This window comes from Fringilla coelebs, assembly GCF_963513975.1.
Source record: "Fringilla coelebs genome assembly, chromosome: 10".
NCBI classification, from domain to species: Eukaryota; Metazoa; Chordata; class Aves; order Passeriformes; family Fringillidae; genus Fringilla; species Fringilla coelebs.
The window spans coordinates 25,081,660-25,109,514 of NC_140036.1; the positions used below are offsets into that span (position 1 = coordinate 25,081,660).

General features: G+C 50.8%; 1 protein-coding gene across 13 annotated transcripts in view; it reads right to left on the reverse strand.

The window, feature by feature from the left end:
• The window catches only part of MBNL1 (muscleblind like splicing regulator 1), a 66,157-nt gene that overhangs the window by 37,394 nt on the left and 908 nt on the right, over nt 1–27,855 (reverse strand). For 8 of the 13 annotated variants that reach the window (XM_084212335.1, XM_084212345.1, XM_084212343.1 and 5 more), the window contains exons 1-2: nt 24,593–24,712; nt 9,477–10,382 (exon numbers count right to left, since the gene is read on the reverse strand). In XM_084212335.1, the coding sequence (XP_084068461.1) occupies nt 9,477–9,650 (174 nt within the window). In that variant the 5' untranslated portion in view covers nt 9,651–10,382; nt 24,593–24,712. Of the gene's footprint in view, nt 1–9,476; nt 10,383–11,167; nt 11,328–24,592; nt 24,713–24,826; nt 25,115–27,855 lie in introns of those variants that run through there. The other 5 variants (XM_084212338.1, XM_084212340.1, XM_084212339.1 and 2 more) reach the window with 5 other exon arrangements.

The following is a 27,855-nucleotide window of genomic DNA, read 5'->3' on the forward strand; positions in this document are numbered from 1 at the left end:
AACATTAGCAGTGTCTTCAGCCAATGGACTAAACATGAACAGGAGACCTCACTTCCCTTCTGATTTTCGGTGCTGGACTTAATGAAGCCAAATGCTAAAGGATTCCAACTAGGAAAAACTAGGTGTGCTTTCTTCCACAGTATAAAAAAATAAAAATCCATCTGCAAGTGTTATTTTTCTCTTCAGATATATTTAATCACACCAGTAACCACATTTGGAACTAGGTGCAAAATATCTGTTGCAAAAAGCAGGCAGAACCTGGGAACAAACACATTTTGTCAGGGAATCTTGGAGCCTGTCTGCACACTACATCCTCTGATATCTCCTGATCTCCCTGGCTTGTGCTTTGCTCTTGCTTCCCCTTCCCCTCCCATCTGCTCACACAGCTCAGACAGAGCCCTCTCTCCTGTGTTATCTGCCAGGTGCTATAACAGCATCTGACCTCTTCAGCCTTTTGTCTGTCCTCTGTCCCGCCTTTTAATTTCTTTCTCTCTTCTGCCTTGTCTTCTCTTCTAGTTAGAGACTTAATCACCTTTACCACTGTCATAAAAAATCCCATTTCCTCCTGTTCAGTGCAGCCACAGAGAAAAACCCAAACCCTGTCCTGGTTGCAGCAAGCTCACTCTGCTGCATGTCTGCTTTGCCAGCTGCAGCTCCACACACTGCCACTTCTGCAGCAAATGCCCAGCCTGCTGAGGTGTTCCCTGGACTCACCAGCCCCACCACACCCCTCCAGTATCACCTGGAAATTTAAATCAGAAATTCATGATCACTATGAAACAATTCCTTGTGTTCCACTGGCAACAAGAGCTTTGCATTTTAAGGTACTTTACTTGGAATTAAAGCTGCCATATCCATCCATCCATCCATCCATCCATCCATCCATCCATCCATCACGTGCCTTACCAAGGGAAGCACCTCACTCTGCCCCACAGACATGAGGTGCTGCCAGCAATCAGCCAACACCAGGAGTAAATAACAACTAGTAGATACAAAGTACTGACTCTTCTGTTTCCTCTAAGGAGTGCTTAGTGAGTGGGAACTCTTTAACCCTTCAGTTTGCCCAGTCAGGGGCTTTCCCAGCTCACCTGCATTTTTATTTGGTTACAGCCACTGCAGACATCCAGGCTGTCTCCTGACTCAGCTCACTGCAGGGAAAAATTTTACCAGGGCACCAGACAAGCAACCATGTCAATGCAGATTATTTTCTGAAAAAAATTATCCACCCTACAACCAGAAAGCAACCAGAATTGCAGACACAGTGTCCCATCTACAGCAGGCTCTAAACACTGAGTGCACTGCAATAAAGGGGAAGGGACAGCAGAGCCAGCAGCCTGTGCAGCTGCAGCCCAGCCTGCCTCTGATGGCACAATGTGCTCCGAGCTGTTGCCTGCTGAATTCTGCACAAACACACAACCAAGTGTGCTCTTTCTTTGCACTCAGTATTTGCTGCACCAATGTCAGTTTACAGCGAGCTCCAAAGACCCAGAAAACATTTAATTCTGCCTATTCTTTTCAATAGACTTCAGTTAAATGTGCACACTCTTGTTCCTATATAACAGAAGCAAGTGAGAAATCCTGTGCTGTTCCTGACATTACTGTGGTGGCTACTGCACACCTAAAACCTGCCAGGCTCCTGGGAGGAGTGATAACCTCTCCCTGAGCCAGACAAAGCTGGAAAGATGCTCTCAAATAAAAAAAAAACCAACCTCTTCCTCAGCCAGTATCAAATACCAGCAATGAACCTGTACAGGATTTTAGACTGAATCCCACCAGGATAAAGAGCGAGCAGGAAACAATGAGTTTTACTCCTGCAAAGTGGTAGTTACCTACTACACCTGCAGCTACCCTGGCTTTGCTGCCTGCTCCCAGACTGTGGGCTTTTCCAGCATGTCCACACACAAATGACCCTGTCCCCCAGCGACACCACAGACCCCTCAGGCCCGAGCCAGCTCCTGCCCATGACCTGCCCCAAGCACAAACTGCCCTGTTCCACCTCAGATTCAACGGAATGTTTGCCCCTGGTCCCACAGGTATGTCCCCTCAACAGAGGTGGCCTTGCAGCCAGCCACCCTCCACATCCTCACAGCTCCCTATGTCAGCAGCCTCCTGGTCCAGTGGGCACATGTGGGACAATTTCCATACTTTGCAATTCCACTCTTTCAAATTTAAATCTCAATCTCACAACCATTTATGTCCCTATGCAAGCCTGGATTAACCCACGCAAATTCAGTGAAATGGCACCAACAAAAAGTAACCAGCTTTCCTCCCTCCCAGAACTACTCCTCTTTTCAAACAGCAGTCTCTCTCTTTTTGCTAACTCTCTGTACTATTTTGCCAAGTTAGGAATGGTCCAGAGAAATCTGGAGCTGAAGAGAGTCTTTCCAGGAACTTGAAGGGACTTGAAGTGCTCTGAGATGAAGCTGGATCCAGACCTGCTCCCCCAGCCAGCCCCTTTCCCCCTCCCGCTCCTGTCAGCAAACTTGGGAGGCATCAGCATTCCCCCATCAGAGCCCACCAGCCCCTCTCTGAAAAGACAGAGAACTTCTTGGGATCTCCAGGGCTGAGAGCTGAGAAGTCTATCCAGTGAGTGGAACATAATAAAAAGGCAATCTGAGGAAGCAGCTTGCTAGTGCCAGGGTAAAGCCCTCCAGAAGCACTACACTGGATTTCTTCTTCTTCTTCTTTAAAAATCCACTTCTTCAGATGTAGTTTCCTTTATTTGATCAAATATTGCAGTTGCTTTCAACTACCTCAATGTGTGTTCTGCATCAGTTAAATCCAGAGATGTTGCCTAATGAAGAGGATAAGTTGTAAGTATTTCAATAAATTCAACCATGAACCCGAAGGTTTTCTTACTAGCGTAATCCTGTGTTTCAGGACCTGACAATTCAGGGTTGACTTAAATCTTATTTTAACAGCAGTAATCCTCCTAGTGGCACTGTGAAACGGGGGACAAGACAGCCCTCTGGCTCAGGATAAAAGCAGCTCCTGTCATTTCCTAGGGGGCTGTTTGGAGTGCAGCCCTGGTGCAGAGCAGCTGAGCCCAGCCGCCGCGAGGCACCGCCGGGAGCACAGCCCAGCCCTGAGCACCAGGGCTGCCCCGACTCCGGCCAAGCCCAAACCCTGCTGCCTCTCTCTGCAGGGATGTCTGGAGCTCAGCACTCCGGAGGGAGGGCTGTGGCCTTGCCTGGCTTTGGCTGCTCACCTGCAGAAGAGGCTCCTTCCCAGGCACGGACACGGGAGCAGCTTCTGGCAGGAAGCGCAGACTCCCAAGCAGCACCCGGGGCAGTAGTTCCTAAATAACATCCAGCTGGGCTAAGAAGGCTCCACATTCCCAACAAAGAAACACCAGCATTTCTCCAAAGTCAAAAAACAGATGTGATCATTCGGTATTGAATGTAATTTGTTGCTTCCAACAAATTTCAGCGAGCCTTGGCAACAAGGCATCTGTATTTGGAAAAACAGACTCTTGGGGTCATCCTGGGAAGGAGACAGGCCTCACAGGCTGCTCCTGATCACACAGTTAAGACTTGGGACAAATGTCTGAATGTTCTTGACATGAGGTTTTCTTATTTTTTTGCCTCTTTACATCTTCCCTGCAAACGAGTTCAGATTTTTACTGATTTTGACTATGCCCAGCAGAGTTCCTGACTGTAGCAGGAGCCCACGCTGGTTTCTATTATGCACAGCCTTTAAGAAATGACAGTGCAAATGCTGCAGTGCAACGTTTTAATTTTTACCTTATTTCTTTCTGCCGAGGCAGAGCTGAAACTGTAAAATGAGCAGCGAAGGCTGTAGTTAGCTGTAACTCCTCTGTCCAAAGGCCTGATAAGATTTCAAAACACCATCTATCTTCCCACAGAGGAACACGCGTGCTTTCAATTGTTTGGTTTGCTAATGGACTATTTGCCACTCCACCTAACAATTGCCCCATTTTCTCCATGTGTTTGCCACTTTTCCCTTTGCTTCCTCTTCTGGAGCTCAGCCTGCTGGCAGACGCACAGGCTGGAGAGGAGAAAAATGGCAAATCAGACTTTAGGAATTTGAACATTGTTTATGTTTTCATTTTTTGCCAAGGGTTACTGCTTTACGAGCTTCCTTGAAATCAGCCATGTGTCCATCTGCCTCCCAGCCCTCAGCCTCACCTCATCCCTGCACCCCGAGTCCTGCCACCACCCCGCACTCCAGGGATGCCAGATACCACACAGGTCAAACTACTCAAGAATCACCTGCTCAGGTGTTCTGGGTTTCTTCTTTTGCCTCCGCTGAAGAAGAATCAGACCCATCAACATGATTAGAGCAATAAGCTTATGGGAGTTTCTTCTCTTTGTATTAAATGGAGTTCTTACTCTACACCCTTAGGTAAGTGTCACACAAGGGAGAACAGCAAGTCAAAAAAATCAGTATTTTTTTAAGCAGGGACAAAGTAGACGGACTGTAGTAGAAAGACTTGAACAACTAACAATTACAACTCTGAGGCAGAAGAAATAAGATGCTCATGAATTTCAGCAATAATAATAATAATGCTACATTTATGTATTTTAAGCCTTCTTGGGAAAAGTGGCAGTCACTTTTACAGAGTTCAGGTGTTCTATTTTAAAAAAATAACCACTTCTACATCAGAAGATAAAATACTATCATACTAAGTGCTGCTGGGTCTCAGACATTAGGCACCAGAGCTTCAACCTCAGGCATCATCGCTGAAGTGACTTACACTTCTGGTTTCCAGCTTTTTCTTAGAATTAAAAAAAAATAAAAAAGCAGAGAAATGTGGAAGTTTAAGACTTTCCAGCTGTTGAAGAAAGAGTAGAAAAAGCTTTTACACTTCATTGGGACACCCAGCATGAACATGAAGGAGCCGCCTTAGCGGGAGCATAGCTTAGGAGACCAAAAGCCAGCTTGGAAGCGCAGCACCCGTGGCGCACGTTATCTCCAAAGCCGTGGGCTGGGACCTGTGCTCACCACGGCCACCCAGCCACGGGACGTTCAGATCACTCCGAAGCAGCAGGTTTGGGAACACAGCAGCCCCCACCCCACAGAGAGCTGGTGTGGGGCTGGGCCGAGCACAGCGGGGCAGTGCCAGGGGCAGCGCCGGAGGCAGCACTGGGACACTGCTGGAACAGCACTGGGACAGCACTGGGACACTGCTGGGACAGCTCTGGGACAGCACTGGGACAGCACTGGGACACTGCTGGAACAGCACTGGGACAGCACTGGGACACTGCTGGGACAGCTCTGGGACAGCACTGGGATAGCACTGGGACAGCACTGGGATAGCACTGGGACACTGCTGGGACAGCACTGGGATAGCACTGGGACAGCGCTGGGACACTGCTGGGACAGCACTGGGATAGCACTGGGATAGCACTGGGGACAGCACTGGGACAACACTGGGACACTGCTGGGACAGCACTGGGGACAGCACTGGGGACAGCACTGGGACACTGCTGGGACAGCACTGGGACAGCACTGGGATAGCACTGGGGACAGCACTGGGACAGCACTGGGACAGCACTGGGACAGCACCAGAGGTAGCACTGGGACACCCGAGCCCCCTGCCCCTCCCGCTGTGTGACACTCTCCCCAGCACAGGGCTGGCAGCGGCCGCGTGGCAGCCTGGCCGCAGTGACGGTGGCCTGGGCACATCTGCAGCTCCCACAGAATTTGCATTTGACATCCATCTCCCCATTGTTCAGACATCTTTATCTCAGCTTTCAGGAAACGCGGATGACTCATCTATCGGAACATCTGACGAAGCTAACGTAATTTCAAAAACGAGTTCGACTTCGGCTTTTTTTTCCAAGAAAAAGAAAGAAGAAAAAATGTTTCAAAATTATGGTAAAAATCAAATTTCTGTTGCAAACCAGTTTCCTGATTTAGAAACTCGAGCTTATTTTTGCTGTAGACAGTCTAACAGTCTTTTAGGCATCCAAATTTAGGAAAAAAATCCTACGGCATTTAAACAAGGCAGAGCCAGAGCTGGAGCTGACTCAGCCGCTCCAGCGCATAATTTGAATACACTACATAATCATTCTTGGTTTAAAATTATCCTCCTAATATCTAAGGGCCAGATTATCCCACACACGTTCATCTTGATTCACGCGCTCCCCTAGGCCAGCCTCGCAGGTTCCATTAGCGCTAATTAGGCAGCAGGATGATAACATCTCGCTGGGGCTGTCCCAGCCCTGACCTCCTGCAGTACCTCAGAGGTCACAGCCACGGGCCTGGCTGCCTCTTGCTCCCCACGCTCCCAACTACCATGGGCCAGAGCCTGCTCGTTCTGCTCCCAGGACGTGTTTGCAACCAGAGATGGTGTCCAGAGCCCAGTGCCACCGCTCCCACACAGCACAGCAGGGAACCTCGGGAGGCAACACTGCTTTCCTTGCTCTAGCCCTGCGCAGAGTTTGTGCCTTCATTTCACAGGAGGGGGAAATAGTAATTAAAAAAAAAAAGCGCTTTACCCAAGCTGCAAGTTTCACTTCTGGCATCTATTTTTGCCTCCTCCCGGCAGGGCAGGGCGATGGAGTTTGGCTGCGGCGGCCGCCGCCCGCAGAGGACACCTGGGCCAGGGCCAGCGCCGAAGGGCACTGCCACCGCACAGGGTCCCTGCGAGGATCTGCTGTGCCTGCTCCTGCTCCAGGAATAGCCGAGCGCACAGGCCATCTCCAGCGCCCAGCAGTCCTGCCCAGGGCTGCAGCTCTGCAGCACTCACACCTGCCTGACGTCAGCTCCACACAGCAGTCACTCCTAAGGCACACCAAGCCTTGGAGTGACACATCACAGCACCGCACAGCGCGCTGGGCTGGAAGGGACTTAAAGGTCACCTCATTTCAACTCCTGCCAAGATGCAGGAGTTTGTAGTGAAAAATTCAGTGACTAAGTATCTGTCTTATGTTCAAGAGATAATGCAAGAATAGCTGTATAATTAATACTAATATTATATACATTAATAAGAAATCAAATATTTTAACATTAAGGTCAATTTTTCAGCGTGCTGCTATTTTAGTAAAGAACAAGGACATTACATCCATATTGAATTACTGAAAAATTAAAAATTACTTTTGAATGTCCTAACCAAAAATCTTTTTTGATCTGTACTAAAATATTGACTGACCTTAGAGGGCCCAGAGAGAGCTGGTGCAGCATCTCCCTCAATTGCTTTTGCAGAACATCTAAAGTTTGGGATATTGCAGACAAGGTAACTCAATGACTAGGGCTGGTTGAGATTGGCACACCCCAAAACGGACACAGAGCTGAAACAAAACCAAAACTGAGCAATGGCTTCAGCAAGGGGGATTGGACTGGGAATTCCCCAAAGGGGGATATTCCATCTCCTGTTTCCCCAAGGTATTCCCCTGCATGGTACAACTGCTTAACAAACCACCCTGCCCAGGGGCCGGGGAGCCGCTGGCAGCCACAGGCGCCGGGCCCACGCCACGGGATCCTGCCCCGCATCCCCGGGAGCCTCTCCAGCACACAGCAGCTCAGCCACTGGCAAACCTTTCAGCATGAGCACAAGTAAACAGCTCTGGTCAGCAGTGTATTTTTAAACAGCAGATTCCTTCCCAGCTCCCAGCTCGGCCCTTGCGCTGACTCCACAGGGCAGCAGCACACTCCTTTCAGAGGATCCGCAGCAACGCTGTAACGTTACCCACAGTTATCACCCACGGACCTTGCAGTGCTTGGCAAAGGTCAGCCTCAGTTCCTGCATTAAAAAGGGAAGCGAAGAGCCCTGCTGACAGCAGCAGAAGGGCAGTCACGCTGCCGGGACTGGGGAAAGCAGGCCAGGCCGCGCTCCATCCCCTCGCACACAGACACCAGCTCACGCTGCCGCCCGGCTCCAGCACTGAGATTTTAAGGCACTTCCAGCGACCACTGACATCACGTCCGGGTCACTCTAGTGGCTGCTTTCCAGCCTTTCGGCAGATCCCCGCCATGAAAAGCAAGGCCAGTGGGGTCAGGCCGCGGTGGCCAGACACACGTTGCTGGGAAACCAACCCGGGGACACTGCGGGTGCTGCTGCACCAGCAAACCCACGGTGGCAGTCACAGCCCCTCGCTCAGCAACAGCTGAGAGGCTCCGGGGCCAGGCCTGTGCTCTGGCAGCACCGCCATCCCCACGGCGACACCGCGCAGCCACCGACAGCCACGCCGACACGCGGTGCCACCGTGTCCTCGTGATGACACCGCGGGGCTGGGACTCCCCACTGGCACTGGCAGCCCTGGCTCTGCTCCTACCTCCAGCACGTGCTTAATGCATAAAAAGATCTTATTTCCACATTTTAAAGTTAATACCCTGCATGCATTGTAATTGCTGTATTTAAAAATAAATTGAACAACAGAGAAACAAATCCTTTCAGTATCTGCAGGTTAAGCCGTGGCTGGGGGTGATGGAGCATTTCAGGCCTGAGAGCACTGTAGAGCTTTACCTGTCCCCTGACCAGAGACAAGAGCCAGGCGAAGCTCGGGACGCTGAGGATCTACAGAGACCTGCTGCAAGGCACTTCCTGCCCCGCTCGCGCTGCGCCGGGCCCGGCTGAGCCACCAGCTGCTCCAGCTCCAGCTCCCACCGAGCACGGCCCTGCCAGCAGCCAGCTCCCCTTCTCGGGGTTGGGGCCAGGAAGAGAAAATCACACTGGAGAAAAAACTGACAGACAAATTCCTGCTTCCCAAGTCTTGATCTTTTCATGACTCTGCTGGATTAATTCTGTACTGTTTGTGTTATGAGTATTTTACATGTGAGGTTACTTAAATCATGAAAAACCAAGAAAAGGAGCTGGGACCTGCACATTTAACACCTATCACTGACACGGCAGCTACAGTGAAACAACAGCCCTGTATTTATGGTGCCTAGATGGGATGTGCCTCCTGAAAACCCTCTCTGCTCCTGCCATGCTTGCACGTCCAGAGGCACCTTGCTTTCTGCTAAGTGCTGTTCTTCTCTTAAGTGAGTGCACTTGGGAAAAAGATGGGATAACCACACCAGTGCCAACCACAGAAAGGCAAGCAGGGTGCTCACAGACACCCAAATAACCCAGGGAGGAAAACACTCTTCTAAGGTTCACCATCAGCTGTCCAGAGACACCAACAGTTACGAGATGGAAACAAATCCTCATATTGCTTACGTGGTTTGTGCTATTAAAAACAAAGAATCCTCACAGTGACTTTGCTGTTTCTACGTGAAGTGCCCTTTATTCCAGCTACAGGCAGGGAATAATTTGGAGGCGAAGAATGAGCCCCTGTAGCCATACTGAAGGATTTGAGCCCTGCCAGACGTATTTTCCCTTCGTTCCCTATATCCTTCCCCTGAGGAAAGCAGCAACAGAAATCGACAAGCATCAATAAAATGAAAGCAGCAAAATACCCCACTGCTGGCAGCCAGCACTTGCTCCTGTTCGGCTGCAGGATTTCTCTGGCTACGACTGCTTCTTTCATTAACCATTTATCCTTGAAAATAATGTAATGTTTACTCACTTTCAATGAGTCAAAGCAGGCGATTACACGTCCGTTTTCAACTTGGCAGCTTTTCGATGGGTGTGCAAATTTACATTCCGTGTCTGGTCGTGAGCAAGTCCCCCTTTGGAATTCCCTACACACTTCCAGCGTTAGCCATTTTGTGTCCCGGATCGGTGTGACGCTAACAGCCATCTTTAGATTTTACAGGTAGTTAAAATTTCCAATAAAAATGGGCAAACGGGTAGCTGAACTGATAAACTGGAAATTACGAAAGTGCCACCTCCAGAACACTTTTTTCCCCCGCTCCCTATTTTAAAATAAGTGCGTGTAAAACCGGGTGGCTGCAATCCCGAGGAAGAGCTGTGTCACCAGAGTTCAGAGCGTGGCACCGTTAGCGGGGCTGGGGAGGGCCGGGCCGGCAGCCGGGTGCGCCTGCGGGAGGGAGCGTGGCCGGGACTAGCCCCGCGCGCTCAGCATCCCGTCCTGAGTGCGGCCGCCGCAAGCATGGGAACGTGGCGGGCTCCGGCAGCGATTCCCGAGCTGCTCCCGGGGACGGCGGCGGGCAGGTGCCTCCAGGCAGCGGGCTCGCAGCGGGCTCTGCGGTGCAATCGGGATCGATTAGTTTGGCATAGACAGATGCAGCAGTTTAGAGCAACGACCGACACCGGGTTTAGGCTGGGCTTTTTCTCCTCCTCTCCTTGGCTTTCGGGCAGCAGAGCTCTGACCTTCGCGGCACACTTTAGTGCACAGTGCAGCGGCGGCGGGGGAGCAGCGCCGGACCCTCCTCCCGGCGGGCGCGGGGCTGGCAGCGGCGGAGCGCTGTCGTCGCAGTCTAGCTGGCAGCAAGCAAGGCAAAAGCAGCGGCTGCTCTAGAAGCGGTCCCAAGCAGCAGCGACGTCAGGAAAGGCACTTCTTAGTACCAACCTGTGGAGAGAAGAGACACGTTACGAGCGGGCGGCGCGGGCGCCCCGCGAGCCGCCGCCCCGCGCAGGGCACTCACGGCTGCGGGCGGCGGGGCCGCGTCCCCGCGCGGGGCCGGGCGGCAGCACCGCCGCGGGCCAATCGCGGCGAGCGTTGCAGCGACACTCCGGGCAGGGAGCCAATGGCGGGGGCCGTCTTATGAAAGGTCGCGCCTGTCAGACGCCGGCCGCGCCGCGCTGCCCCGAGCGCGCCCGCCGGGGGCCGCGCGTGCGGCCCGGCGGTACCGGCGAGCGAACCCGGCCGGGAACGGCACTGGGAACGGCACCGGCAGCGCCCGCCGGCCCTCCGAGCGGCTCGGGCCCGGCGCCGCCTGACCGCCCGCCGCAGCTCCCCGGCGCGCGGAACGCGGCGGCCGAACGGGACCGGCACCGCCCCGTCGGCCCGGCCGGCGTGAGCACAGACCGAGACGCGCCGACCCCGGAGCGGCTCGGCCCCGGCGGCGCCCGACCGCCCGCTCGGACACGGCCCGCGGCACCGGGGCCACGCCGAGAGCTCGGGGACAGCGGCCCTGCCCGCCGGGAGCAGCGCTCTGCCCCGCACCGCGCCGCGGCAGCGCCTCCGGCCGCCGCAGAGCCACCGGGCAGCGGGGCAAACCTCGCCCGCGGATGCCCAGGCGGGCTGGATGGGTTTCCCTCCGCGCCGCGGCTCAGACGCCCAGCTCTGCCACAGAAGCCTGGTGCCACCTGCAAATGCAAATCCGGTATAAGGAACTAGAGCTCCTGTCCCACCTGAGGATGGCAGGGGACCCTGCGCAGGGGATCCTCGCAAAGGACGGAGCAGACGGACCCTCGTGGCACTGCCTGGGACGCACTGACAGCACCAGCCACGGGGATTCTGCCAGCACTGCAGCCCCAGCAGCATCCTCCACCTGCGCTAAGGGGAAGACTAGCCCCATCCCCGTCTTTCTAAAGATGCTGCTTCATCGTCTTATTTCCCACTGCCCTCCAATGCAGGTCACTGACAGCCCCCAGAATCATACCCCGGGAAGCGATGCTGTCAGTGTGAATGCAAACCAACAGATGGGAAAAAGCTACAGTCTTTTTCTAGGGACATAATGATCAGAACAACCAACTTCAGGGGAAGGAAAACACACCTAACAGAGCTAATGAGATTACAACAGGCACCGTGGATTCTTTGCCAGGACACTTGAAATCATGCCACGTTTTTAATCCTTGCTAGCAAGAGACAAACAACGACATAATTACTTGCAAGCACAGGTTAATAACTAAGTGTATGTGGTAAACAGATACTCATTTGCTTCAACTGCCTAAAACTCTGAAGTTTGGGGTCATCCTGCAACCAGCAGTCACTACTCCTCAGTGCTCAGGATATTGAATTCTTAGGTCTTGAAAACTTGTTCTGTAACAAAAGTCCAGGCAAACCAGTTTGGTTCTTGAACTTGTGCCACTCTTCCCAGCCATGACAGATTAGCACCAAGAGATATGGAAGCAGAGAATGTGCTGCTGGGACTGTGTGCCAGCAGGTCCGCCAGATCCACCAGGCCTCCCTGCAGCCTCGTGGGGAATATCAGCACATCAGAGCACTTTTGGAAGCCTAAACACATCCCCCAGCCTCCGTCAAGGTGCACTGCAACTTGTCCTCCACAGACAAGAGCTGGATCTGCGTCCTCCCACCATCGCTCCTGCCTGCACTGCACAAAATGACTTGTGTTATTTTGTTAGGAACATCTGTTCCCTGTGAGACCCTCAGAACAGGGTGCTGCCAATGCCAGCAAGAAGAGCTGGACCACAAAGCTGTGGAACAGCTCTAAGCAGGGTTTTCTCTTGTTCATCAGCTTGGGACCCAATCCATACCAAGCACTGATTTTTCCAAACACCAAGAAGAGTTAGAGCAGCAAATTGATGCATTTTATATGCTAAAGCCAATGCAAGTTAAAGGCCACCGTTTCCAAACGAGATATTCCACTCTCATTACACAAGTAGTCACCCCTAACAAGAAAGGAAAGAGAGCACGAATGCAGCACCCTAAAAATGAAAGCAGATGAAAACTAGCTTTCCTGCTCTCATGTACTGACAGGAGAAATATCCCTGGGAAGGCTCCCCGAACTGTGTTTTACTCCCAGGTTTATAATAAGTTTTCTGTTAGGATTTGGACAATCACCCACTCAGAGGGAAATCCTTCTCCTGCTGAGGTCAGTGACACACTTGTGACTGCACTAATTCCACCCTTCCTTCTTCAGGCTGCTACCCACAAAAAGAAAAGCCTCACTCCAAGGAGCTGATGCCTCAATGGTAAACCTTCAGAACACAAAGAAATACTAGATGTATATATTGTATAAACAGTTACCTGAAGAAAAAGTGTTTTGCCATAGCTTGTTGTCTACCTGAAAACACCAGAAATATCAGCTTTAAAAATAACCTTTGAGCAGAAATAAGGCCTGATGTCAGACCAGAGGTTTATCTTCAATATCCATAAATAAAGGAAGATGTTAGCATAAAATTATCCTTTTTTATCTGCATAAACTATTTTCCCCTCACTTGGAAATTCTCTTGTGATACTCAGTCACTAAGGAGTCCCCAGCAAGCTTCACATGCTAGAAGATACACTGTCTGCAAAACCCAGCTGATACATGTGATGTCTCCCTTGGGCTGTTGCTGATATGGTGGGAAGGACTGTAACAAATCCAGAGTGAGAACCACGGGGACAGGACAGGAAAAGGACTGAACTTCTTTTCCATTCAATTAAAACTGATTTAGGGGCTGATGGTTTCTAGACCCCACCTAGGAGAGCAGTCAGTACTGAAGACTCTTGTGATCCATAGGTGGGTTTTAAAGCTCACCTTTTGGAATCTGGAAGCATTTGCCACTTGTCTTGGGAATACTGCAACATTGGTTTGGCCAAGGCAGAACCTTGCCTTGACTGAATATTGAACTATAAGGATTGAAAACAAATTAAAAAGTGATTCTCAGAAGAGACAGAAGAGAGAAATAACACTGAGGAGTCATTCCTTAGGAGGGTAACAGAGATGACTTAATTGTCTCCTGAGCTGGGCCAATGAAAATGATTAAGAAACAGCCTCACAAATCAATGGAAAGGTTACCTAGAAATGTCCAAGAAAGTGAATCTGACACAGAAGAGACCCCTGTTACTTCCCCTTATTGCTATAAAGAAATGTGCAGAGTGATTAACAATGCATTTTCCCCCCTCATTACAGTCTTTGGCACAAAAATAAGGTAACTCTGTGCACTGAGAATCGCTCCCAAAGAGGCATTGTTTTCACTGTTCCTGTAACTGGGGTTGCTGGACATCCCTGTTTATCTCAATTCACACATGTCTCTCAAAGAAAGATGTAGAAAGCTGGGCAGGCAAGAAGCCCAGCACTGAAGGAGAAGATGGCAGGGAAGAATGCTATTTTTATGCTTAGAGAAAGTGGAAGCTGAAAACACCAGTCTCAATGACATGAGAACTGTCAGCAAGAACAGATAATTACACAACGTGAATTCATCCTCATGACAATGACTCTAATGAGATAGGAAATGGAATAAAATCAATATTCTATTTACACTGACAGGGCAGTCTCAAAGCTTGAAATTGCCAAATGGCTGTCTTTTAAATCAAGGAACACAAAATTACTGACTCCTTACAGTATTTTCAAAACACCTCTGCCAAACTCAAAGTTTACCAATAACATATCTCAATATAAAATTTGGAAGAGGTACAGCAATTACTCCATGGCACAATTGAGGGATATAATTATAGCACTGTCACAAAATTAAGCTGAAACAATGAGCTAATTAACATCTTGTCGCATAACAGTATAGGACTGGATAAAAGAAATATTCTTTAGTAAACTGCAGCTGAAGATTGTCTCACACTCTGGGCTGCATCCGCTGCTCCCATAGGACAGCACAGAAATGGAAGATGATTCCTTTTACAATGTTGTACTTTTGTGTATTTCAGGAAAAAATGGGAGTGCAAAGGCAGGAGCAGAGAGCAGCCAGCTCTAGAGCAGGACTGCCCGGGTACTGTAGCCTGGGCTGGATTTCACAGCTCCCCAGCCCAGCAGCCTGGGACTGGGAGCCTGGTAAAACTGCAAGCACATGTTAGCTTTGAGCTACTAAGTGTGCCACACCAGATTAGTAAAAAAACTGCCAACACTGCTTCTGTGACACAGATATTTTGCATGACATACATAGTTTTAGTACTACTACTACTACTACTACTACTAGTGTTTTAAAGGTTTTTTTCTGTTCTGTTTTAGCTCTGACAGACTTTCCTGGTGCAACCTCCCACTGACTTCAGTGGCTCCTCCAGCACATCCCCATCAGACGTGGTTTCATCTTGAGTCTATTTCACAGTTTCTGAAACTGTTTTAGCAGAACCACCTAGCTGTGACATTCCATCTGAATTTAACACACCCAAGTGTACTCGGTTCGTGAAAATTTGATAAATAATGAAAAAAGAGGCAACATGTTGTACACTACATGCCCCAGCCACATGCAGAAATCAGGTATTGCCCCAAGATTTCCAACCCTAATCAAACTGTGAGCCAATTCCCACCAGCAGCGCATGGGCACTGACATACAAATCCCACAGCCCAATCCTCTCTTACTTTAGATTACAGTAATGCTATTTTCAAGTCAGAAAGCTACACTGCAAATTCCATAAACCCTTTTACCTTTGAGGAGCAGACAGTTAGGGATTAACTGCTCTTGCTGTAATTTTAAAAATATTTAAGTCAAGAAACATGCCTGCTGATTTTTTTTTTTTTCTAATAACCCGGGGTATATATCAATCTCTGTTACAAAATTTGAGACTTCAGGGACACATGGGATTCACAGTTTGACAGCATTAGCTGGATGTGTATTTATGAGCAAGAACAGGCACAGGCCAGGCCCCGTCTCTGGACGAGGACATGGCACACAAGCTGTTATTCTGTTCTTGCAACTTTAAGTCAGGGACACAAAATGGGCAAGGACTACTCTGCCTTTAATCCATTTTTCATCAATTTATGTATTACAAAGCATTTACATATCCATCCCCACCCACCACGGAAGTCGCAAATACCGTTTCTGGTAATAAAAACATATTTGCACCTGAAATTCCCTTGCCATAACATTCACATAATGTATTTTAGAAATGGGAAGTTCTGTATTATTCTGGCACAGGGGAATTTCAACCATAAAAGAAGTGACATTGCCCAAGCAAGCCTAAAAAGAAGTTGTTTATCTTTAAAAGTAACAGTAATCTAGTGATTTAAGTTAAAATTCCAAGAAGTAACAAACGGAATTGAAAAAAACAAAACCTGCTTTATTAAAATCAGTTTTATTTTCTTGTTCTAATAGTAATTTTAAACATGTTGTTTCTATCCAAAGACTTTTGAGAGGCCGTAATAAATGAACTATGCACCCTTCCAAAAACTACAAGCTATTTATTAATCCAACTCTTGCACATTTTGTTTGATTAACTGCAAATGTACACAAGCCAGGCAAGGCAGGAGAGCAGCAGGATGACCACGGCAGCGGGGTCAGCCCAGGAGCAGGCCCCCAACCCTGGCGCCTCCCCAGGCAGCACAGGGTGCATGAACTGACCACTGCACCTGTAAAACCTTCCCTGCTCTGCACCCTGCAGGTGTGACTCGGGCTCACTGGGAACACAAAATTACTGACTGTAACTTTGCTCACGCCTGTCTCGGTGGCAGCGGCTGCGGGGTGTTGTCCTCAAGAACAGCCACATGGCAAACCCCAGGATGAGTCCCACAGCCCAGATTCAGAGCCAGGAGGTGCCTGCAGCAGCAGCAAAGAGGCAGAAACTGTCCCACAGGGACGGGTGATTTCCAGCTGCACGCGCGTATATGAATTTATACAAAACACGATGATTAGCGTCATCCATAAGAAGAATCCCTACAGAAAAAAAATGCCACGGCCATGACTCAGCAAGGGAATGAACCGCTTCCCTCTGACACCAAATTCAGCTGATGCTGATGGTTTCAGCAGAAGTGACCCGGAGGAGCTCTCACTGGTGAGAGGTGCAGCAGACACCAACCCCGGCTTCCCACGGGTCTGATGCCAGAACATCTCCAGTACCGCAAGGCAACACAGACCAGCACCTCAGTACTGCTCAGTGCCCACTTCCCTTCCTCGTGCAGCTGCCAGGTGGCCCTGGTGCAAAGGGTGGCTTTTCCTTCCCCAGAGACAGCTGGATAAAGCAGTGGGGAAAAGGAGTCCTGAGGGACCACTGCAGACAGCACTGGATCAGGACATACACATGGTCACTACTAACATCATTAATTTATTAATAGTACCACTTCCTCCAGACAATAAGCTCCTCCCCTTGGCCTCACTAACTCATCCCTGGCTGGGCCACTCCTCCTACCTTTGCCCACATCAAAAACTCCAGATTTCACAGTTCTTGCCCGTTCACATGACAGCCACTTTGTTAGGACAATAATTTCGAGTCAGGTGTCTGGATGCAGCTACCACATCCCTGCACACACCAAATTAACTAACAAGATTAAATCGGAACCTAATTACCAGGAATAGAACAGGCCATCTATGCATGTCACGTGCTCCAGGCTGGTATGTGGTCCTGCTCCTGGTGACAATGCCAGCAGCTCTCCTGGCCCTGAGGACACATGGACCACAGTGGGGCACAATTCCATGGGGGACACCTTGCTGCTCTCTGCTCTCTGCCGAAGACACACACTCCCAGGAAGGCCCTTCGGAGTTATGGCAGTCATGGATTGCTTCATCTTGCATCTGACTTGAGGGCAACTGAAAAGGGACGTGAGTCCAGCTCATGAGGAACTCGTTACACTGAGCTCTGCTTGCAGCAGCTCTTAGAACTGGTCACTTCAGCTCAGCCATGGCGAGCTATGGCAACGCAGGGACAATCACATGCTTCTCCCCAGGGACCAGAAAATTACCTGGCAATGAGGGAGAGCAGAGTAGTTCAGTTTGGGCCGAAGGACTGCTGCCCAAGAGGCAAACCAGCGCCCTGGCTCTGCAGCATGGCCAAGCAGTGCCAGGCACAGCACCCCCGAGGGAGGACCGGGAGCCCCGCACCTCTGAAACCACGCCAGCATCACAGAGTGGCAGCGCTGCCATGCTGGGGACACCTGGAGCAGCGAGGCACTGCCAGCTCAGGGCGATGACGACACTGCCCGACTCGCTCACCAACATGAATCACGGCAAGGACCGTCCTGAAAACACTCCAGCATCTGCTGTGAGACAGGAGACACAGACGACTGCATTTGCATTCACAGCTGTCTGTTTCTCAGGGAATCTCAGATCTAAAATAGCACTTTCCGTGCTTTGATTCATTCTGGCCTTACATTTAATTTATGTTTATAATCACATCCTTCCAGGATAAGAGAAACTCGTACGACTTCTCAGAAAATACAATGAATCTATATAATTTATTTCATTAGTTACATAAGAATCTAAACCACAGAGAATGGGATTTTTAATTCTCTCTGCCCTGTCACCATCTGAGGTATCAGAGATAACTGTTATACACTAAATATAAAATGATTTTTCCATAGACAGCAAAACTAAACCAGTTTAGGAGACGCTTTCCTTGACTTAATAAAGATCCTTACATATACAATGCTCAGCAGCACAGAAACACTTACTGATGTGATCAGTTTTGGATCGTTACCAATTTCAGGCAAACTAAACAAATACACACGTCTTCAGATATCAAGCAAAAGCTCCAAATTAGTCACTGGTATTAAAATGAAGTAATAAAAACTGCATGACTTTTATTTTAGGAAATAAGTGGAAAATATCTTTGAGACAAGTTTTTAATCAGTATTTGCTTTAGTATATTGTTACGCTTGTTCATTTTGAATTATGATATGCACACAGCTAACAATAACCATGAGAAACAAGCCTCTAAGAGCCCCTGCTCAGAACAGCCTCTCTGCACACAACCTCAGCCAGCAGAGCTTCACCACACAGGGCACAAGTCACAAAGGGGCTCCTGAGCTGGGCTGGTCCCTGCGCGGCACAGCAGTGCCATTGACACTGTCCCTTGGGACTTCTCACACAGAATACTCTATCCTCTGCTTGGGTTCTCCTCAATGTGTCCCTTTTCCATTAACACAGCAAGCTATCCAAATTAAAACCAATGAAGGAATTTTGGAAAAACCTCAAAAGATCACTGTTTTCCTTGTATTTTCCTTCCGACCTCTAAAAGCCATTTTAAAACACCAAGAATGAAAGTTTAAATTTCTACTCTTACACAAAAAACAGAAATGGGGATATTGAAAAACAGAAACAGGGATATTTGGAAAACAGATTCTATTCTAAGAAATAACTTAAGAAAACCTAGCTTTTATAAAAACGGTGATTAAAGGCAGAAGTTGTAGAATGCTCAGAAGTTGTAGGAAACAAACCAAATCCAAAGCAATAATTTTGTCAGTCATGCAGAAAAATTAGTGAAAGAAGTTCAAATGCTTATATTTCTGTTCCACCATTAGCTGCATTTAATTATAAGAATTGAACAGGGCTGTGTCTACTTTTCACAACAAAAATCACATAATTAAAGATTTATTTATTGAATATATTTGCACATAAATACAGGAGCTCAATAAAATGTTGATAAGCAGCAAACAAGATATCTGCCCAGGGACTTCCTTCCCAAGCAGCCTGCAAAGCTCCAGCACCACAGCAAGCGCCCGCACTCCCAAACAACATTTTTAACTGCTACATCAAAAAGCTGAAAAATACATAATTACATTATCAGGATCTCGGACTTACTACCTTTGATTTTTTACTGCTTGAAAGAAGGCTCAAAGTCCACTGAAGTTGTGCCTACGTTTGGAGCATGTAAGGATTCATGACCCAGGTAAAGAGTACCAGACTTCAAAGAAAACCAGAGGTGGGCACACAGAGTCAAGAATGCTTGTCCAGGCACTAATACACTCTTCCACACAGTAGAATCAACATTTTTGTTTGGATTTTATTCCAAGCTTCGGAGAGCCACAGAAGAAAAAAGGAAGAGTTTATTTCTCCCCAGAAAGCCCTGCCGTGTTTATCCAGGAGCTTCCTTCCAAGGGAGCCAGAGGCACAGGCAGCACTGAAACACCGGCGAGCGCGGGCGGCCCAGGGGAGAGGTGAGGAAGAGGAAGGGCGGGTGGCCCTGGCAGCACCCGACACCTCCTTTATATGGCCAATCCAGGCCCGCTGCTGTGCCTCCAGCTTGGCAACCTGCTCGGAAAGCCTGACCCACGTGCCCGGCGCAGCGCGCTCCGCAGCCCGGCCGCTCCTCCGCGCCGCCCGGGGAGCGCGGGGCTCGAAGGCTCCGCACCTCGGGTGCGCGCAGACCCCAGTGACACGGCAAACTCCGCGTGCTCCACAGCAATTTACTCACATGTAAAGGAAAAGCTTATCTCCTCGAGCCGGGTACTGTCACTGCAGTGCAGATATCGCCACTGCAGCGCCACGGCTCCGGCAGCCTCGGGAGCACATCCCCCGGGGGCTCCGGCCGCCCGCAGCCCATCCCTGCCGGCGCCGGGGCAGCCCGGCTCACACAGGCACTCACGGGAGCGCCCAGGGCCCTGCAGGGCTGAGCCGGGCACTTCTGATCGCTCTCCCTTTTTTAGAAGGCAAAAATTCCAATTAACTTCTCTGGAAGCAGGATTGGGCCGAGAGCCCAAAAATGCTCTGGGTTCCCAAGTCCTTACTCACTGCTCGCAGTTGGACTCGCTGCCGCGGGAGACAGACACGCAGCAGGAATGCGCGGAGCTGCTGCGGGAGGGTTTGGGAGCCCGGGCCCAGCCTGCTCCTCCAGCCTGCGCCCAAGCCCCGCCAGGGCTGTACGTGCTGCAGTAAATACCAGCCATGTACGGTACAAACGCTGCCCTCGGCCTCCCGGGCCATCCGGACGGGGGAATGCAGATGCCATCAGCAGCCTCCTGTGCAGGCTCCGCAGGCAGACCTGAACCCACAGCCACCCAAGGCAGGACACGCTATTTATAATGCTTTCAACATTTCACTTTTCTCTGCAAATAATACCTGCTCCAAGTTCAAGTCCAAGGCATATTTTGCCTTGCCAGATGATCTGCGACTGTCTCATGACTTATTACACTGTTATCGCTGCTAAGCTGAGCAAACAGGGCTGCTAAGTCTATTAATCTTCTGAAACACGAAGTCTGAAACTGCAGAAACAAAACATCTCACTACAAGATACATAAAATGTGCTATAGAGAGATAAGGAGGGAATTCAGTGCATGCTCTGTTAAGTTTTTTCAGTGCCACTGCAAGCAAGACTGACGCACTTTAGCAAGAGCCGACTCTGGATGTAACACCAACAAGTTACATAAGGGAAAAGAAATTCCTTTTACAAAAGCAGCCTGCCCCAGGGCGGACAGCGAGGTACACTTCCCACAGGAAAACCTGGGCACTCAGCAGGCGCTGGAACTGCCACCTGTACATTCACAAGAAGGACTGATAAAAGGAGCCCAGCCCAGCCCAGCTAACCACGGCGGGCTGTGCAGGAGCCCCGAAATACGTCCAGTCCTTTGGTGTTTAGATCAACCTATTTAGTACTTACTGCTTTTTATTCTGCAGAAATCCATTCCATTCAGCTATTCATGTACACCCTGCATATTTATGTACCAAAATGTTTTTTCTGAGAGAACAAGTATTTGGCCTATTTGCCCAAAGCAAAGGTCTCAGGAGCACACAGGAGTCGTACATTTTATCAAAGTGCTCAGATCAGGGCAGCTCCAGGTGGTAGTGGGGCTGTGGAAGGACAGACAGACCCAAGCTGAGTTGGCCCATTCCCCAGGCTGGGCTAATGCTGGTCATCCACTTGCCTTACAGGAATTATAATCTGACTACACAAAACTCAGGCCCAGCTGCATTTTCCTCAGGCCCGGCTGCCTCAGTTTCCCTGTACAACTTGTGCATTCAAACCAAAATGAACTCAAACTGCAGGATTTTGCACCCTTTTGACAGAAGTGCTGTCACCTTACACACTGCTGCTGCTCTTACTAATTTGTACCAACAGCAATTTTACCTCCAAAATTTCAAGCTTATTGTGAGAACTGTGAGAACTCAAGTCAGATTTTACTAAGGATAGATTATACCTATTGCAAACTTTTTTTTCTTCCCAGCTACTTGGAACAAAGATATTTGGGATAAAAACTATTCTTCTATAACAATTAGGTGCACATAATCCGAAACATGGACTGTTTCACAGGGTAGAAGTTGACACAAAGTGGACATTAAAAAAAATTAATTGACCCCTTAGGAAAAGCAATTCTTCTGATAGATAGTGGGACTTCACACTGAGGTCAGCACACATCAAACCCAGCCCCCAAACTGCCCAATGGCCTCGTATCTGTCATCCTGCCCAAGCTCAGGGTGCTGCTGTTGCTCTCCTGCTACTGCCTCTGAAGCTGTTGAACAGACTTCAGAGCATCTTCAGAACAGCAGAACTTACTGCTGGTTTTGAATGCACACATCAGGGCAAACCAACATTTGTCTCTGGCTTTTTACTCTGAGCAAGGTACTGACTAGGACACTCGCCCTGCACAGACTGCTGAAGGGAGAGTGGGATCCAGCATCCTCACAGGAACCACACAAAGCTTTCACCTCACAACTTGGTACATTAACTGTATTTGCTCATCTTAGGATGTACTGAAGTTTCATCACAACTACAACATGGCTTTAATAGTCCCTTCTCTTCCCTTGTTAATTGCCGGGAACTCTCTTTGACGCTAATGGAATTGCAATTGCACATATTCATAGCGGAGCAGGTTCCAAATATCACCGAGGACAGCACTCAAACATATTTACATGTTTATTCTTTTGGTAAATAACTATGGGGTAGGAGGAAAGAAACGTTGTTTACTTTGCTGCATAACTTAGGAAACTATGTTTACAGTATATAATTGTTAATAAAATTAAATTTAAAAATAATAATCATAGGCAACTGCTCTAATCCTTAAGGCACACAAACAGCAGAGACCACAAGTCATACAAGGGAAAGGAGAGCCCCCTGTGTAGGGCTGGGCACAGCAGGACACACTGAAGTGTAGGAATTCCCAGGGAAGCAACTGAACTCTGCCAGATCCTCCCTCTCCCTTCCCTCTGGACAGGAGTAGTCGCAGGAATTTGCTGATAAACTCATAGTTGCAAAAATCATCCTTGGCATGAACATAAATCATAAGGAATGGGAACAGAACTTTTCCTGCAGTTTTACCTTAAGGAGCTGGCCTTAGCTAACATGCTGTTTACAGCATTCCCATCGAAAATATGCCTAAGGAAAACACCCATTAAGCCTTTGAAAGTAAAGGAGTCACCACAAGGCCTTTTACAACCCAACACGCATGACTTCCTCAGTGTCAGAAAATGATGTCTAAAGATTATCACCAGCTCCTGAACAGGAATCATCCACTATTTAGGAATCAAGAGGTGCTGAGGCTCATCCCCCTAATTACAGGCATCCCTGTGTCACTACCACTTCCCCACTGACACTGAAGCAGCAGAATAAAAAACAAGTACTCGAAGGAAATAAAAACAGGGAGGGAAGCCTATGATTTAATCTGAGCTGACCATCAGATCTTCATCTACACCACATGTGTGAAAACCTTCCTGTGGCCACAGAAAGCCCCCTGGACAGTGAGGTGAAACCATGAGGCTTTTACAGCCTGTCTGCTCTGGGCAGCCAAACCCCGGCCCTGCAGGGCAGCACCCTCCCACGGCCAGGGCGTGCTCCAGCTGTTTGCTGGCACCCATCGACATCTCCTGGATGTCACCACTGTACTGCAGGCTTCCAGCACAGGTGCCTCCGAGGACAGTCAGAGCAGCACCTGATGCAGGGATGGAGCAGGACATGGCTGGGACATCGCACCAAGGCCACGGAATGGGGCCTTCACCTGCCCTCCAGAGACCCCTCAGAGGACAGACTGCAGGAGTGCATTACAGATTCTCCTATGCAGGAACCAGGCTGGAGGCAGCTGTGGGATACACCCCAACTGGCTATTGCCCATGCCTGCTTTCAGCCCAGAGCAGCGAGACGCCCAGCACCTCTGGTTCCTGCAGTGGCACATCCCAACCTTCCACACGCAGCAGTCCTTTCACCACTGCAGTGAGCATGGGGTTACCAAGCCTTTAATTTCTTCCTCTTTTATCTACTTTAAATTATCATAATACTGCTCTATGCCCAGGGTCAGTGTCACATGCAGCCAGCCCGAGGGAAGCCTGCAACCTCTCCTCAGCTCTCACCCCAAACCTCCCCTGCAGCAACAAGCGCCATCGGTTAATTATTCATTATGCAAATAATTTCCTTGTCACTTTGGAATATGTTGTCGTTTCATTAGAACCCCTTCTCCGTAGTGCCAAAAAAGAAAATACAACCCAGTTAAGTTATTCACCATTACTCTTCATTATTTCCATCCCTCTTTCCCGTTACATCCCTTCCCTGAACCTGCTCTCCTGCACTTCATTATCTCTGTCACCCCTGTCCTGCTTCTCCCTTTCTCTGGGGAATATATTCCCCACCTCAAAAAAATCACCAAAATAAATTATTTCTTTCTAAAACAGACAATCACATACTTTTCCAAGACAATAATATTACACAAACATCCCTGCATTTTCCTCTTCCACTATACCACCGTCTTAACAAACTGACTTGTTTGCACCTGCAAACCAAAGTTCGGAATTCAAGAACTTTCTCCAAAAATGAAACAAAAAGCTCTCTTTCCGTCACGCTACGGCGGCCGCTGCCAGGGCCAGGCCGTGCGGTGAGTGCGCACGGGGCGCTGCCGCCCGCCCCGCCGTGCGCTGCTCCCGCACCGCCGGGCTCCCCGCCGGCCCGAGACCCCGCACCGCGGTACCGGCCCCGCCGGCACCCACCGCCCGCCGGGGCGGCCCCGACCCACGGCCGAGCCCGGGCCCGGCGCTGCGGAGCCGCCGCTCGCCCCGCGGCCGGGTGGCTCCGGGCCCCGGGCGGGGACCCGCGTGGGGAGCCCCGCGCCGGGCGCTGCCGCAGGGACGCGCGGGCACCGGGGCCGCGCCCCGGCCGCTGCCGGAGGACGGTCGCTGTCCCCGGCCCGCCGATCGCAGCGGCGCTCCCCCTTCCCCGCGGAGCCCGGCGAGCCCCCCTTCCCGCGGAGCCGCCCCGCAGGGCCGCCGCCCGTCTCCCCCCGCCGCCGGGCCCGGCCTCGCCGCCGCACTCACCCCGGGCCTGCCGGCGGGGCCCTGCCGGCGCGGCCCGCCCGGCTCAGCGGCTCATGCTGACGGTGCCGCCGGCGCGGCGGGCGGAGGCAGCGGCGGCCCGGGCTCCCCGCGCCAGCCCCGGGCCCGCTTCCGCCGCCGCCCCCGCCCCGCCCGGAAGCGCCACCCGGCCCCGGCCCCGCCGACAGCCCCGGGCCCGCGGGGAGCCCGGCCCGGCCCCGGCGCGGCCGCGCTCACCTAATCCCGGTGCGGCCTCCGCGCTCCGGGCACCGCGGGAGCGAGGGGAAGGCGCGGAGCGGGGCGGCGGCGCGGCGGGCTGCCCTCCCCCGGGGCCGCCCTCCCTCATCCTCCCCGCGGCGGAGCGGCCGGCGCCTCATGAGTCACCGAGCCCGGGCCCGCACACGTGCCCGGCCCCGCCGCCTCCGGCCGGGGGAGGCACGGCAGGGGCGGCCTGGGGGCGGGCGGCGCTGCCCGCGGCCCGGCCGTGTCCGCAGAACACCGAGCGCGATGGCTCCAGACCCCCCCAACGCCGTTCCTGAGGACACGATCCTCTAAGGATTTGCTTCCCAAAGCGGGCAGAAGGACCCTGCTTTCCTCCCGGTTCCCGCTCTTCCTTCATCTTAGCGAGAGCAGCCGCTGCAGAGGGGTGGTTCTGCCCGCCGCTGCGGGGGCTGGCGGGGCTCGCCCGGCCCCCGCCATCAGCAGCTCACCGCTCCTGGCCCTCCGCAGCAGCGGGCCCACCGCCCGGGCAACCGGCCGGCTCTGCCCCTGGCACAGGGCACGCGTCGGTCCTGCCGTGCGGTGACACCGACAGCGGAGTGCAGAAAAGGACACGCAATAGTCTAGATTAGCCAGGTGTATCGGTGTGTCCCCTGCCAGGACGCGCGCGCGGGGCCATGTGCAAAGGGCTCATCAGACCCCTGTGGTGCTAACCACAGTTTAGAAAGACAAACAAACTGAAAAGAGACGAGGAAAGAGACAAAGAGTTTCTCTCCAGTGTCACATAGTGTTAAACATCTTTAAACACAGACACATAAGCAGAGAATTATGTTTTGTGAAATGAAGTAATGACAAATAATTCCTTACTTGACTTTGGGAGACAGATTTTGTTACCTGGTCTCAAGATCTAACTCCAGCTGCTTCCTTTATCAGGCTTTTTGTTCTATTTGACAGCCTGGAGGGGATATAATTAACTGTGCTTTTCTTGTGCTCTAATCACCCCTGCAACGGAGCAGGCAGCACTTTGGAAACAGACTGGGTTTAGTGAGCATCCCTCCTCAGAGCTGCCCAGCCTGGGGAGCATCCAGGTGTGCCACATGCCCGAGGGAGTGCCGCACCTCACTGGCTGGGAGAGCTTTCTGATACCTGCCAGAGGTTAGCTCTGATGGCTTTTTGTTAGAAACAGGAGACTGAAAGGACAAAGAAGCATTCCATTTTCTTTCAGAAAAATACCATGTTCTTACACTTGTGTTTCAATGGAGTTTAATCCAGATCAGAACAAAATCCATGACAACAGGTATCGCATGGCATTTTATATTTACCTGCCTCACTGTGGGGCAGTGCAGATGTCCCTGGCTGCACAGCCCGAGGGGCCCTGGGAGTGAACATTGTACTGGGCCATTTGTGCTCTTCCTGTTCCCGCTCAAGCACAAAGAGCTCCCTGGGCCATTTCCTCCCTGAGAACCGACATCACCGCTCTGGGCGTTTTCAAAGCACTTGTTCTGGTCACAAAGTTTCTGTACAAACTCCTCCCTGCCCAAATTCTTGCTAAATAATGGTGTGGGACAGTGTCTTGGTTCTGGGAGACTGGAGCTGTGTCCTGGGCACAGTGATGACATTCCTCACTGTACCCCGAAAAGTGAATGCATTCCATTCACATCGGTTTAAGCAGGTTACAGGGGATCAAACCCTAGGGCATGGATGTCAGGCACAAGCTCTATCATAACACAATGTCCAGGCAGGGCAGGGTAAAGAGGAAACCGAGAGGAAATTTCAGATCCAGGGGTCTCCGAGGTCATCATCCAATACCAACAACAGTCACCACCTGCGATTCCAGCAGACTAATTGTCTTACAGCAAAGATAAAGAAATATGTCATTGTACACTCAGCATTGTGTGCCTCTCAGCCCAAAAGACAAATCAGTACTTGAGGATGAAGAGAAACACTGTGTGCTGAGAAAGTTTTTTGAGGGATACTTTGTGTTTTAGTCCCTATGTGCTATTGCGAGTGGAGCAAGAAAGAGGAGCTCTCCCTGCTGTGTCGGTGCAGCCCTGGTGCTGTAGAGGTGAGAGGCTGACCCGTGAATTTGGTGCCAAGGTGCCTGCCCTTCCCTCTGAGCCCGGCAGGCAGCAGGGCCAGTGGTCACTCGGACATGGCACTGGGACCAGTGTGTCCCAGAGCCTGACACGAGGGTGCCTGTGGGCATCCTCCTCAGAGCTGCACCTCGAGCAGAGCAAAGACACTTCCTCACTGCAGGGCTCCTACCCATCAGGAGCACGGGGGGCTCCGTACCCGGCCTCACACACAGACAGAAACCACAGTGCAAATCCACCTGAGCTCCAAGCCTGTTCTCTGTCTTCATTTTATCTCAACAAATAGCTGCGATACAGCAGTCACTAAATCAGCCTATACTCTGATCTTCCTTCCCTCCTTGAGCCTTTATTAAAGGCAGACACACCAGTTGCTTCAAACCCGGACTGAACACGACTGCAACCCTGGAGAAGCCGTTTGCTTCCTGATGCCCTTATTTGTGCAACGCTGGTGAAGCTCGAGTTCCCCAAAAAGGTCTGACACGAGCTGCAGTGCTGCTGCCACAGAAGGCCCTGCTGCCTCCCTGCTCTTCCGGAGCCCGCTGCCACGGCTGTGCACGGCACACGCAGCCACCGCTTCCCGCCAGGCCGGAGCTCATTTGTTTCTGTTTTAATGATCTCATCTGCATGTGCATTTCTGTAAATATAACACACAAATTTATGACTTGGCCCTTACACCATTTTGTCCTTTTGTTTTAAAGCCTCCTGCAACTACTGTGTGATATTATTTTTGTTGAAAGCAATAAGATACTCATAATCTCTCCTAGTCTACAAGCACACAAATGAGAAAAATTCACAGTGCAATTCCTAGCTAATAATTGTGGCACACATTATAGCTTTTGCACTTTCTGCAGAGGCAATTTCTTTCCTTCTATGCAGCTCATGCTGGAGCCCCTCTGGCAGCACCTGTTCACTCCCCCAGCCCCATGGGAGCAGCGTGGGTGCTCAGCCCCATGG